Source organism: Ciconia boyciana, chromosome 8, assembly GCF_034638445.1.
Source record: "Ciconia boyciana chromosome 8, ASM3463844v1, whole genome shotgun sequence".
NCBI classification, from domain to species: domain Eukaryota; kingdom Metazoa; phylum Chordata; class Aves; order Ciconiiformes; family Ciconiidae; genus Ciconia; species Ciconia boyciana.
Genome location: NC_132941.1, coordinates 11,517,663 through 11,529,858, shown reverse-complemented (window position 1 = coordinate 11,529,858; position 12,196 = coordinate 11,517,663). Strand labels below are relative to the sequence as shown.

Here is a 12,196-nt window from a genome sequence, read left to right as displayed (position 1 = left end):
GAGAAGAAAGGCATTAGAAAGAGGCAATATCTTTTATTAGGCCAACCAGTATACTTAAAAATGCAGACATTTTTAGGTGTGCTAACCTCTTCTCATGTCTCATTATTATTCATTGTTTTCAGCAGACATTTTCCGGCTCTATTTATTTATTTAGCTAGTTATTTTAAGCCAGGGCTATTGATCTCTGGTTTAGTGGAGTTTCAGTGTGTCCTTCCAATTCCCGACTAAAAGCTTCAATTATTTCCAGCAAAATTGGCAAGCTTTAATTTATATCTTTTATAAGAGTATAATGATATCAACATAAAATGAAACTTGATTTTACTATTCCCAATACACTTATACATCTGTAATCTCTCCACCATCTCTGATCTTTCGTACTAATGGTTCAATAATTAAACTGAAGAGCATGGATGATAAAGGATATCTTTGTCCCATTGCTTTGCACAGTGATAAAAAACCAGGTTTTCTAATATTTTCCAGATAGATAACTGTCAGATTTTTTTTTTTAAATAGATCATCTTGAGCCATTTTCAGAAGTGCTCCCCTTAAGCTCCCCTTCGATATTCTGACCAGAAAAAGTCTTTCTGCTGATTTGGAAAGCTTTTCCTGCAAGTAGAAGGCTGTATTATCAGCAGTGGGCTCTTCAGCAGATCCTGCAGTGCAAACAGATGTGCAAACCGATCTGGAGAGAAACACAGCTGGCACTGGGGCCCCTGTGCCCACGACATGTTTTTCAGAGTGGCTCTAGTCCGGCCACATGAACATTAAAGAGCTGCTTTCTGATACCAGCATTAAATTTATTCTAAGTACGTGTTTGGACAGTTTTTGGTAAAATTTCTCTGATTGGGGTGCAAGGACCTCCAAATGTACCTCATGCCTTGTTATACCTCTCATCTCTGGAGCCAGCCTCAGCACCACCGGCTCCACACAGCACATGGTGCACGTTTAACCCCAGCCAGCACCGAGGTATCATGTGGTCACCTGCCATGTTGCAGAGGTGTGACTTCAGTAATCCAGGATTAAAAATTACTATCTGCTGGTGCTAATTCTTTCATTTGGTGTCCAAAGGTTGCACTGTATCATGCTTATCTGTTACTCAAAACAAACTATTCTCCTAGGTCCACTTTAATCCTCCCATATTCCCATACTACTTATTTAGCTATTATGAACACCTCTTTGCCACAGGAGTGGAGAATGTGCATAGGTAAAATGAGCAGTCCTCTATACTTGATTAAGCATCATAAAACATAACCGGCACCAGCACCTCATGTTTAAAAATCAGTTTTGCATGTGAATGGCTGGGTGGCCTTAGCATCCCAGAAGAGCAGACTATTCCCATGGCACCTTTATGGACATCCCAAGTCCAAAAATAATTTAATGTGAAAAGTAAAATATGCTTTACCTTTAAGAAATATTTGCAAAAAATTAAATTCTCTGGAAATTGCAATAACTCAGTAAGACAGACTTGGTAAAATAAATTCTTATAACAATTCAGTTGATGGAAAGGTCCTCCTTCTATCGCAATGGTCTGCTTTTGCTATTTTAGATGCTACAAGAAACATCTTGTTCTCCTGATTCTTTTCATATCAAAGCACACAAGAGGACAGCAACACGAGAGACTGTGGGCCATGCCCAAGGACACAATGTTGAGATAACTGACAAAACCCAGTGCCAAGTAGCCATGCTTCAAGTGTCAACTATGTGTTCGATAAGTAGGGTGTTTTTACTGCATGAAACATCTCAGCTGCTTGATGAGCACTGGGTGAGACCCCTGATCTAATGACAGAGGATGTATTTTAAACCGCTGGTTATTCCTTACAAGAGGCAGCTCTAGACTTTACAAGCCTGCTGTTGTAGCCAGTCTTTGGTCCAGGCAAGGGTTGCATTAATACCAAACCCACTTTTGGGGTGCAGCTCCAAGACACAGCTCTGCCAGCAAACCTGGTCTCAGACCTCCCCGGCTACTCATCCCCTGCCTCTGCTACCACTCACTGTCACCTCCCCAGGTCTGTGATAAAACTGCTTCAAGTCAGAGCTGCAAATCACACCACTGAGCTGAAATGCCAAAAAAGCAGTATTTTAACCCAGGTCAGTTTACCGAGCCTCCTGAGAGCATGGCCCCACCAACAGTGGCATCTGCAAAACCAGGGCACCAGCAAGTCCCGGGGGCTGGCAACTCTACCTCAGTTAGCTACCAACAGCAGCAAGTCATCAAAACGCACATTTCTGAGGCTGGAATAGCAGCTCTCTTCCTTCAGAGACATCAGGCAGCCCTAATGCCAACAGTCCTGGCATATCAGTGGTTCCCTTTGCTTTTGGTGCCACTTTCAGCTGAAATGAGCACATGGGGCAGGGAGATGCCAAAAAATACTTCAGAGTTCAGGTTGTTTCTGTAAACATCTGAAAACACAAATGCTTTCAGCCACGCTGGGCAAGATACTGTCTAGATCACCTCGCTAGTACCATCATCGGTGCTCAGATTTAATTTATGGTTTTGACCATAAAGTTTGCAATACTGCCTGCTTCTGTATATACAGGCACTGGGTAATTATAGGAGATGGGCAACTTGCATGGATGAAGAGGACTTGCAGAAGCATGCGGCTCAGAAGAGGTCAGATGGGTATATGCAATTCTTCATTAATAAGAAACAAGACAGCCTTTGCAGAAATTCAGCGAGCCCCGGTACCTTTGTCAGTTGCTGCTCGGAGGGAAAGCCCAAACCAAACACAGTATTTGCTCTGCTGTCCGCCCACTGGCCGAACTTCTGCGATGTTTTAGTGAAGGTCATGTTAGGTGTGATTGTGCTGTTTATGATCACCTGTTTAAAAACAGATCAAAAAAGAATTAAAAAGTAGAAGCCACATCGGAAATGCATATCCTAGCAACGAAATCATCCAAAGCAATTAGCAGTCTAAATTGGGAAATTGCTGTATTCAGAAATTTTTTCCCAAAACAAAACAGTTTCTATCTTGTCTTACTTCATGCAGGAATTTTGATGTTTCATCTTCTTTTTCCAAAGCACTGTCATGGTCCTGCAGTTAAACACCACTGCAGGAACATAACTGAACTCAAAGCAACAGCAGGGACAGGAACTATAAAACTACCCTGGCAGAAATGCCGATGCAAAATCCTCTTTTTTCAGTGTTACAAAGGCACACGGCTACTCCCACCGCCCCACCAGGCACCCGGGATGGCCCAAGGCCTCCAAGCAGGGTGTCCACCAGCAATACCTGCCCTCAGACTGGAAGAGCAAAGAGATATTTCTGCATTTCTCCACGTGGCCTTGGGCCTCCACAAGTAGGATGCCTGAGACATGTCAGAAATTAAAAAAAAAAACAAAAACCAACAACAAAAAACAAGACAAGGAGAAAGTGGTAGCTTAGTAATGAGTTTAACTTGGGAGGGTGGTGAAGTGCACCACCAAGAACACACATGCAGGATCAAATGTGGGCCTCAAGACAAATATTCTGCCACTTTACACAAGTTAACTAATATCTGCTTCACCACCAGCAACCTTGAAAGCAACAGTGGTTCTTGTAATTAAAGAAATAGCCAACATGAGGAAGGCTGTTGGGATGAAGTCTCTAAGGAACTTAGTGGAACAAGCATAAAATGTAATCTTGCAAAAAGAAATGAGATATATGTCAGTTCATTACCAAAAATCTTAACTTTATTTTCAAGATACATCTTTATATGAGTCTAGAGACTCCTTCCCCTGGAAATTAATTCATGTACAATGTTCCTTCTGGTAACAGAATAGGAGCTTTCTTTAGTAATGCGTACCATCATTTCCAATATGCAAATTACACAGTAATTAAGCCAAATCTGTGGGACAGTTTAATTAACATGATCAGGAAGTATCCTGGCAACATCATTTACTGTGTATTCCAAGGAGTTTTTTTGCTAAGCTATCATTTACATTAGCAAAAAGTGTGAATTAAATTTACCAGAGAAAGATCATTACTTGCCTCCGTCCCCTCCCTAACTTCTGACCTCTGTGCTGATGCTTTTTTTTGCTTTCTTAGAAATTGCTTAACTTCAGTGTTTCCCTCTTTTTGCATCATCACTTTCAAATAAACATACGATTTTCTGCCATTTCCTACCACTGAAAGTTTCACCAAAAGGATCAGAGCAGACAAGAGCCAGGTGGCTGATGCTCCTGAATTTTTTTTTTTGCATGGGAAGAATCAGGGAAGGAAGGGGGAGAGGTGGTTCTGCAACCAGCGCTGGCCGACACACTATACAGACATCAGCTTCAGGGTCGAAACATCTTTTTGAATGGCCGGTTGACAGGCAGAGGTATGAGCAAAGCTGCCCAGACGCACTCTCCTCCGGCTAAGTCGCACAACAGAAATGCAGCCAATATAAAATCTAAGTGCGATTTCAGAGATCTAAATTAAAAGAAAATCAAAGATTTTATGAAGGGTTTTGACAACGCAAAGGGAGTATGACGATACGAGGATTGCATGATACAGAGAGTCACAAGAACAGGAGGAGAAGCTACCACCAACCCAGAAAAATCAGGATGCTTTCCAAAAACTTTAAGGAAAGTGCTATATGTATATTTCTTCTTTAAAAATCTTACATCAGGCAGATGAACTACTTACAAATGTTTAGCTTCTCAAGTTACAGAACTTATTTTAGAAGCTCTGAAGTACCCAGAAATTTCAAGTGATAAAAAGTATTACTTCAGTCCTACTGTGCCCATCAAATTAGACATCTGTGGGGAAAAACTAATAAAATGACCCATTTTACTGAAAGGCAACAGCCTCACTCACTGGAAGCAGACTACGAGAAGAATAAAATTCTTCCATACCTCCTACAAGAATCATTGAGTAAATACAAATATATAAAAAAACACACCAAAGAGATCTTTTAGACCACAGTCCAATATTATCAAAGAAGTGATAAAAGGAATAACGAAGCCTGCAAATTGTAAACCAGGAAACATCTTATTGAGCAATGAAATGAACCACATTAGCTTAGCACCTTAGAGGGTAATTTTTTCTATAGACAGTGCAGAATCCAAGAAAAGGTTGTGGTGATCACACACCTTCAAGAAATTGACAGTTCATCTGTTAAATTTATAATAAGCTGCAATTAGTGAAGCTGCCTGGAAGCCGGCTCTACCTTTTTTTTTCCTTAAATCCTCCTCTGTCAGTCAGGCACTTCAGAAACGCTGTGTTCCTACGGAGAAGTGAAAACCTAAGTAAAAGCTTAGGAGATTAAATCAGAGCTCATGGAAACGGTTCAGAGGAGCTGGATGCTGAGGGTACATCATACTTATCCACCTGGTCTTCCTCCCCATCCTCACCCCATCGCCCCGACACACTCACAGGAAGATGCTGTAACATTAAACTTTGGGAGCATCAGCCTGTACATTAACTTCCCACGTAAATCTGGTCATCATTTCGGAGCAGAGACACTACATTGGCCAGGGAACTATCATGTTGGTTGTGTTTAGGAGAAAGAAAGGGTGTTATGATTTCAAAGAACAATGAAAAGTGAGGCTTGCAAGCGCTCCTGCCAGGTAACCCAGCCTTTGCCCCTCCCAAAGCTGGCTCACCCTTGGCTACGTGAGACTAGAAGGAAAGTACTCCCCACCACTCTTCCATCTCCCAGGTAGGAGGTCTCCAGCCAGGGCAGAAGGCAGGGGAAGCCTTTGTGGCCACTGCAAAAGGAATGATCAACCAAGCCGGGAAAATTTTCTTTTTTCACGAAAGGATAAGCCAGAATTTTCAAGTTTCAAAGGAAGAAGGAGCTGAGGGGAAGGGCGCAGAAGGGAAAGGACATATTTGTAAGCTGCTGCAGGCAGGATGAGCCTGTGGGCTCTTTTCCACCCCTAACTGCAATCCAGTATCATAAGTCTATAAGAAAAGGCAACTCATCAATTCAAATGGGCTCTTATGAAATAACTTTGCATTTGGTCCTCATTCGTATAATACACACGTGGTGCAATTCTGGCTGCATCAGAAACCAGAATAAACTTGTGGACTTTCATCCAGGATAATGGATTCAAAAGACAAACTACTCTTTAATCAAATGCAATCAACCCCTGAAGTGGTTAAAGAGTTCTCCCTGAAGACAAAGGCAAAGAGGAGCATAATATAATAAGCACCTTACAGAATAATAAACTCATTCATCATCCTGAGTTGTCTACATGTGGTTAAAAAAAATATCTGCCTTTGCTCTCATCTACATGCAATCATATCAGATGGTGAACATTCCTGATACATCCGCATAAGCCAAACAAAATCTCATACTAATTTCACTTCCTTTGGGAGAAAAACAATCCTGACAGATCTAAATTTTATTTAAAGATGACACACAAGAATTTTCACAGTACAAGGTAGCGCTACATCACCCAGAAATGACTCCAGACATTTGGAGACACACCGGGTATATTAATCAGATAAAACTGAATGCAAATAAGCTGGCGTAGAGCAGAACATTCATAGGCTGTAATACACCCATCCCGCTGCCTTCCCACGGAGAGAAACTGCCAAATAAATCAAGCAGGGAGAGGTCACAAGATGACCTGAGTGCGTAGAAGGAAAATAAAAGTATTGGCAGCTTGTAACGAGCAGTGCCCATATATACAGCTGCCATTTCTTTTAGGGGACGCTTCAAGTATTTAAAGGGTTCGCCTCCCACACTCCCCCTATCACAACACCGCACTAAAGAGGGAAAGCTGATGTGGCTCCTGAAAACACATTTTCCCAAGTCACCATTTCATTAATGTAGGGTGAATGTGCGTGCCGGCTGGCTGGAGTACAGAGGGAGTGGAGCTGGGGCAGCACATGGGGGTTTGCCGGCTTGGCTCACAGCATACACCCTGGTCGCATTGGCCCCGGCTTGCCAGATTCGCAAGAGGGAAAAGCAGAGATGAGAGCAAGCTCAGCTCCAAGGGGAGGAGAGCAGCGATCGTGGTGGGCATTTGGCAGAGCCACTGGCACAGCCCCGAGGAGGAGGGCCAACGTGCCAGCAGGAATCGGCCAGGATGCTTCCTCTGATGAGGCACCCACCAAAGGGGATGATGAGCCAATGCAGCCAGCCCTGTCAAAAGCTTCCCTACCTGGGAAAAGACTGAAATAACAGCTATGAAATAGCTAATTAATATATTAGCCAAGGTATTTTGGAACTGTGTTAAATTAAATCAGAAAAGGGCCCCTGATTCTGGGACAAGAGTGTCAGATTAGGAATTATTCTGGAATTTTCCCTTTAAATTCACATCACCTGTTACTCTGAAGTAACCTCACCTCCAGAAAAGCCCCAGGGCTCAAGGCCATAGGATCTACTCATTAAGAAGTCACTACATTAAAACCTTCCCATTTCATTTTCACACCTAGGAATACGTGCTCTCCAGTTTGCAGATCTTGTGAAATTTAATTTCCCCAACCCACCAGGCTGCTAATCTTCAGTAAAGATGTATCCCAGTCTAAAAACAGAATTGAAGAGGGAAAGAAGCTGCTGATCCTCTGGCCACAGCTATCACAGGCTCAGCAGGTTCTTCCAGCTCATAAAGTCAACATGAATCAGAAGGTCTTGTAACACTGGATGTGGAGATGAGGAGACAGGGATGGCTTTGCAGAGAAACTCTCCCTCTATCCCAAATGTTCAGCAACTCCCTCGTGGAATTAGCCCACCTACGTTTCTGTGATTTGCACTATCCTTCATGACCTACCAACCTCCCTATCTCTGCTGACAGCTTCTGGGCTTACATGGAACATTTTTTCACCAATATGTCACTGGTGATAAACTGATCACCTCATTTCTAGTCCTACAAAGCCAGCACACACATACATATTGTTAATCAAGACAGTGCTATTAAAGGGAAAAATGGGAGTCCCTTGCTGAGGCCACCTAACAGAGTAGAGCAGGAGCAGCACAAAGACATGCTCACAGCAGCGTAAGAACTTGGGGATGAAAGAAAGAACAGCCTTTGGCCAAAACAGTGAACCTGTAATGCAGGAGGATTAACTATAGTTGTTTTACAAATCAGGGCCAGCAGATGTGATCAAATCTTTCTCCCCACCCTCCTTTCAAGTCTTTGTAGAAGGTCTTTAAAAAAACCACAAAGCCTGGGAAAACCTAAAGTAGCAACGGCACTTGTTCTAGCTTTGCTTTATCTGCTGCACCTGACACGTATGTGGTGCTTTACCTGGGACAGGCTGAGAGTATGGATTAATTACGTTGGAAGCACTGTAAACATATGTTAAGAAGAGAATTGAGTGTTTCCCTTTTGCTGTTCCTCCTGCTCCACTCCATCGCTTGTGCATGACTGGGGGGGCCCAGAGCACAGGGTAGGCAACAGTTGGCAGGACAACTACTACCAGGCTCTTGCTCCAGGTACTCATTGTTTTATCCCTACAGTGCCAGTAAGCCTGGCCAGCCACTGCTTTTCCAGAATTACAGTCCAACACAGTTAACCAGGACAGCAGTTATGTCACCCATCGATGGACTCCAAAAGCTTCCAGAACTACATCATGTATTTCTGCGGGAGACAGGAGAGGAAGGGGAACTGCAGTGATTCATCCGCACTCTGCAAAATGACGATGCCAGGACGCCTTGCAAGCTGCAGAGGACTTGCTGCAGTCCGAAGCATTTACTTCCCAACCTGAGCTCCCTCTGCAGAGAGGAGATTCACCTTTTATGGATAAAGTATCTCACACGCTGCTGCTGCCACTTGCTTTGTGGGGAAAAGGGCCATTTTTACAGTTGCACATAGCTTTTTTTCTTTCCTTGCATCACCTTGCATCCCCAGGATAATTCAATGAATGATGAGGTTCATTTTTAACCCCAAAAGCCAACAAATCAAACAAAAAACATACAGCTCTTGTCCTCCTCCATGAAAAGAGATGTAAAAATAGCCCCCCTCCCAATAAAAAGACTAATAACTGTTTTTCCTCTGGTAAAATATTCCTGTTGTAAAGCCCTCACTGAGAACCTGTCTAAATGCAACGAAAGTGGGTTCATGATTATGTGAATTCTATTAAGTGAATCTCCTGCTACACCTACTCCACTGCGCTCTTTTTCTTCCCAAGGTAATTAACATCTTTGTAGAGTTGGCTTCCCACCTCCTCCACCCAGTCTAAATCTCTAAAATCTCCTATTTTTGCTTTGACATCTGACTAGAATTTTTTTTCCTTTTAGGCACAGCACACACATCGACCCACCCACACGATTCAAAGCACCAGCAGCTGTTTCATGAAGAAAATCTACAGCAAGGATTTTCAAGCCCTCTACGCTGGAACAAATTGTTACCCAAGAATTTCATGCAACATTTTACAAAATAGATAAACCAAGATGCTTGTGTGTTATTTTCACATGAGAAATAAGATTTCTAATTTATCAGAGACAGGGAGAAGAATACAGTGGAGACTCTTTATTTTTTCCTAGTGACTAAAAGTGGGGTGAGGGAGAAGGTTGCATTATCTACAATTAGATACAATGAAAAAAACAACATAGTTATATCCCATTCACACTTCGGAGGGTTTAATAAAAGCATATAGTCTTTGTGTAGAGCATAACCACATCCCTATATGAATCATTTAAGCACTGATCATCTTCTGCATCCTTCAAGCTGTATGACAACAGCTTCACTTAAGCCTGAAGGTCCCTTTGCAGAGGTCAGAAATGGCATGGCCACGTGGCATCATTAAAGACTCACCTACCCTTTAACAACCTACACACCCCAGGAAGCGGTCAGCAGTGGGATAGCTTATCACTTCCTCTCTAAAATCTGGAAAAACTGTCCCTTGGCTTGAGGAACGGCCAAGAAGGGCAGGTACGTTATTTTTAGGAGATGACAGGATCTACTTGGCATCTTCAAAAGCACCTCGAGTTGGTCACTGTTAGAGGACAATCAAGGGCAACCAGGTCTAGCAACACTTAGGAGTAATACACTAACATAACTGAAGATACAAGGTATCTATGAGATAATATAAAATACCAATCCTTCTACATCCTCAGAAATGCCTCATCCGTTATTTTGCTGTTAGAAAATAAAGCTAGGTGGAGGTTAAGTGGGGCTCATGTGATTGATCATCTTGTTCACTCCTCAGGGAGAATCAGCTTTGGACTTCAGCTAGTATTTAATGGTTGACAGTCATTTATACTCTTCCTCATTTTCCATCTAACAACCACTGTGCCATTGGATGCAACTTCACAATCCAGAATCAAGAAAGAAGCGATGTTTGGGGTTTTTTTTGTAAAACTAGGAAAATATTGCCTTGAATTAGGTTTGATGCTCAAATTTTAAGAATACACAATGCAGTGTAGTTTATTTATAAACTCCACCTGGCATGACTTGATTAGCACATCTGATACATTAACTCTCTGAGTAGGGATTTCCAAGTATGAGAGACCTCTGGCACTACAGCAAGGTGGGGAAGGGAACAAGTAATTTATATAGCTGTTTCAGTGGACATGCAATCCTTAGCGTTTCATAAAGCACAGCTTATAGGAATTATTCTTCATTATTTTCAGTAGCTGAACTTAAAAAAAGAGGGAGTAAAAATCCCAGATTAGGAAACCAACAGCTAACTAGTGCTGCACTTATTGCAATTCTTGACGAAGTCCCTAATACCCTGGGAGGAGGCTGTGGAAAGCTCGAGGGGATGGAGCATGTGCTCAATTCACCTTTGGGCACAAGGTTCCTCCAGCCCCCTTATAATTTCTTTTGGAAGAAAAAGGCAGCACAATGCAAAACCCGCAAGCAAGCTGAGCACCACTGCGCTCCCTCGAGTCTGGTGAGCAGGTAGGGAAGTTTTTACCATCTATAAATTTGCCTATTTCAGTCTCATCCCACAGGTTTTGCTTTGATCAGCTAATGAAACCAAAAAGATGAGGGAAAGCATTTGTAAACTCTACCATGTTGTGCCTGTGCTGATGTTACTAAAAACTTTGCATTTTTTCTCAACTTTCACCTAACTACAGGCATGCGTTATTTCACCAAAAATTTGTTCAAGATTCTTCAAAAGCTTTGCTAAGTTCAGGGACCATGACCTAAACCAGGCATCCTTTGCTTGATTCCAGGTTTCTTTACAATAACATCACATGGTTTAATTAACCACTCTGGCACGTTCAGATGCCACATTCATAGTCGAGTCTGGTGATCAGAAACAACTCTGTGTGAGGCAATTATGTGCTGAAACACTGCCTTTTACAGAGCCTTTCTGAGAAATTTTATGGAGAGGCTTTAAAATGGAAAAATCTACCCAGACCGACGTTTCCCTACTTGCTGGTGAGCGGTGCAGCAAGAAATCCTCTAGCATGGATTTTTAGCTTTTCCTTTTTTTTTTTTCTTTTTAAAGAGTAATAAATTGCATTTCTGAAAAGGTTTCTGCAGTCTCCTGGACTCAGTTGCATGTGGTCTTTCCAGAGCCAGTTACACACGCACGCACTGTACATACAAGCAGAAAAATGAGCCAGACAGATAGGATGAAACAGTGGCAGATGTGCTTCTGTTCTTCTGTCAAGGATACAGCTGTTGCCAGCACTTCGTTATCTTTTCTCCTAAGCTTACTAACCGGCTTCTGAAGGATTTACTTCCAGAAATAATCCAGACAATGAACAGAGGATTTTTCACATTTCAAAGTTAATAACTTGGAAAGAGATTAATATAGAAACATTTAAGTGATATGAGTTCTACAGCTCTAGACTTTTTTTTTAACCAAAACACATCCTCAGCAGATGATCATGATTTCTGGTTGATGCAGTCTCAAGGGACCCACCAAATTTCCTGGCATTTACTTTGGTCCATTTCTCAGCTTTTGACAAGCTCTCTTTTACCTGAAGCCCCAGGTCTTGTTTGTGCAAACATTTTTAATTTTTCCTTCCACTCCCAGCTCATCTCCACCAGTATTAGCAATTCTGAAATCACCATTGCATTTAAGCCCTAACAGTATTTTTTTTTAATCCTCTGAACACTCAAGGACCTGTCCACACAAACGCACCCAATGTTACTAGCTCGACCCATCTAAACCAGTCTTGGCAACTGTTGAAAATTCTCCTGCAGACACAACTCCAGGCAATGTACTATCCTCCCAGTTATTAAATCCTGCACCTCCCCTCAGCCTGAATTTCTGAATACTTGATATCACCTGAAGCAAATAAAGGATGATGCAAGCGAGTAGTCTCATCCTTGGCTGACAGCTCTGCTTCTCCTTTATGCTTTATTTCTTCATCACCAAAT

The 12,196-nt window shown here is 42.2% G+C and overlaps 1 protein-coding gene across 1 annotated transcript in view; it reads right to left on the bottom strand.

The window, feature by feature from the left end:
- The window catches only part of HOMER2 (homer scaffold protein 2), a 59,731-nt gene that overhangs the window by 15,495 nt on the left and 32,040 nt on the right, over positions 1 to 12,196 (bottom strand). Inside the window, exon 3 of the mRNA XM_072870269.1 lies at positions 2,687 to 2,818. Within this exon, the coding sequence (XP_072726370.1) occupies positions 2,687 to 2,818 (132 nt within the window). The remainder of the gene's footprint in view (positions 1 to 2,686; positions 2,819 to 12,196) is intronic.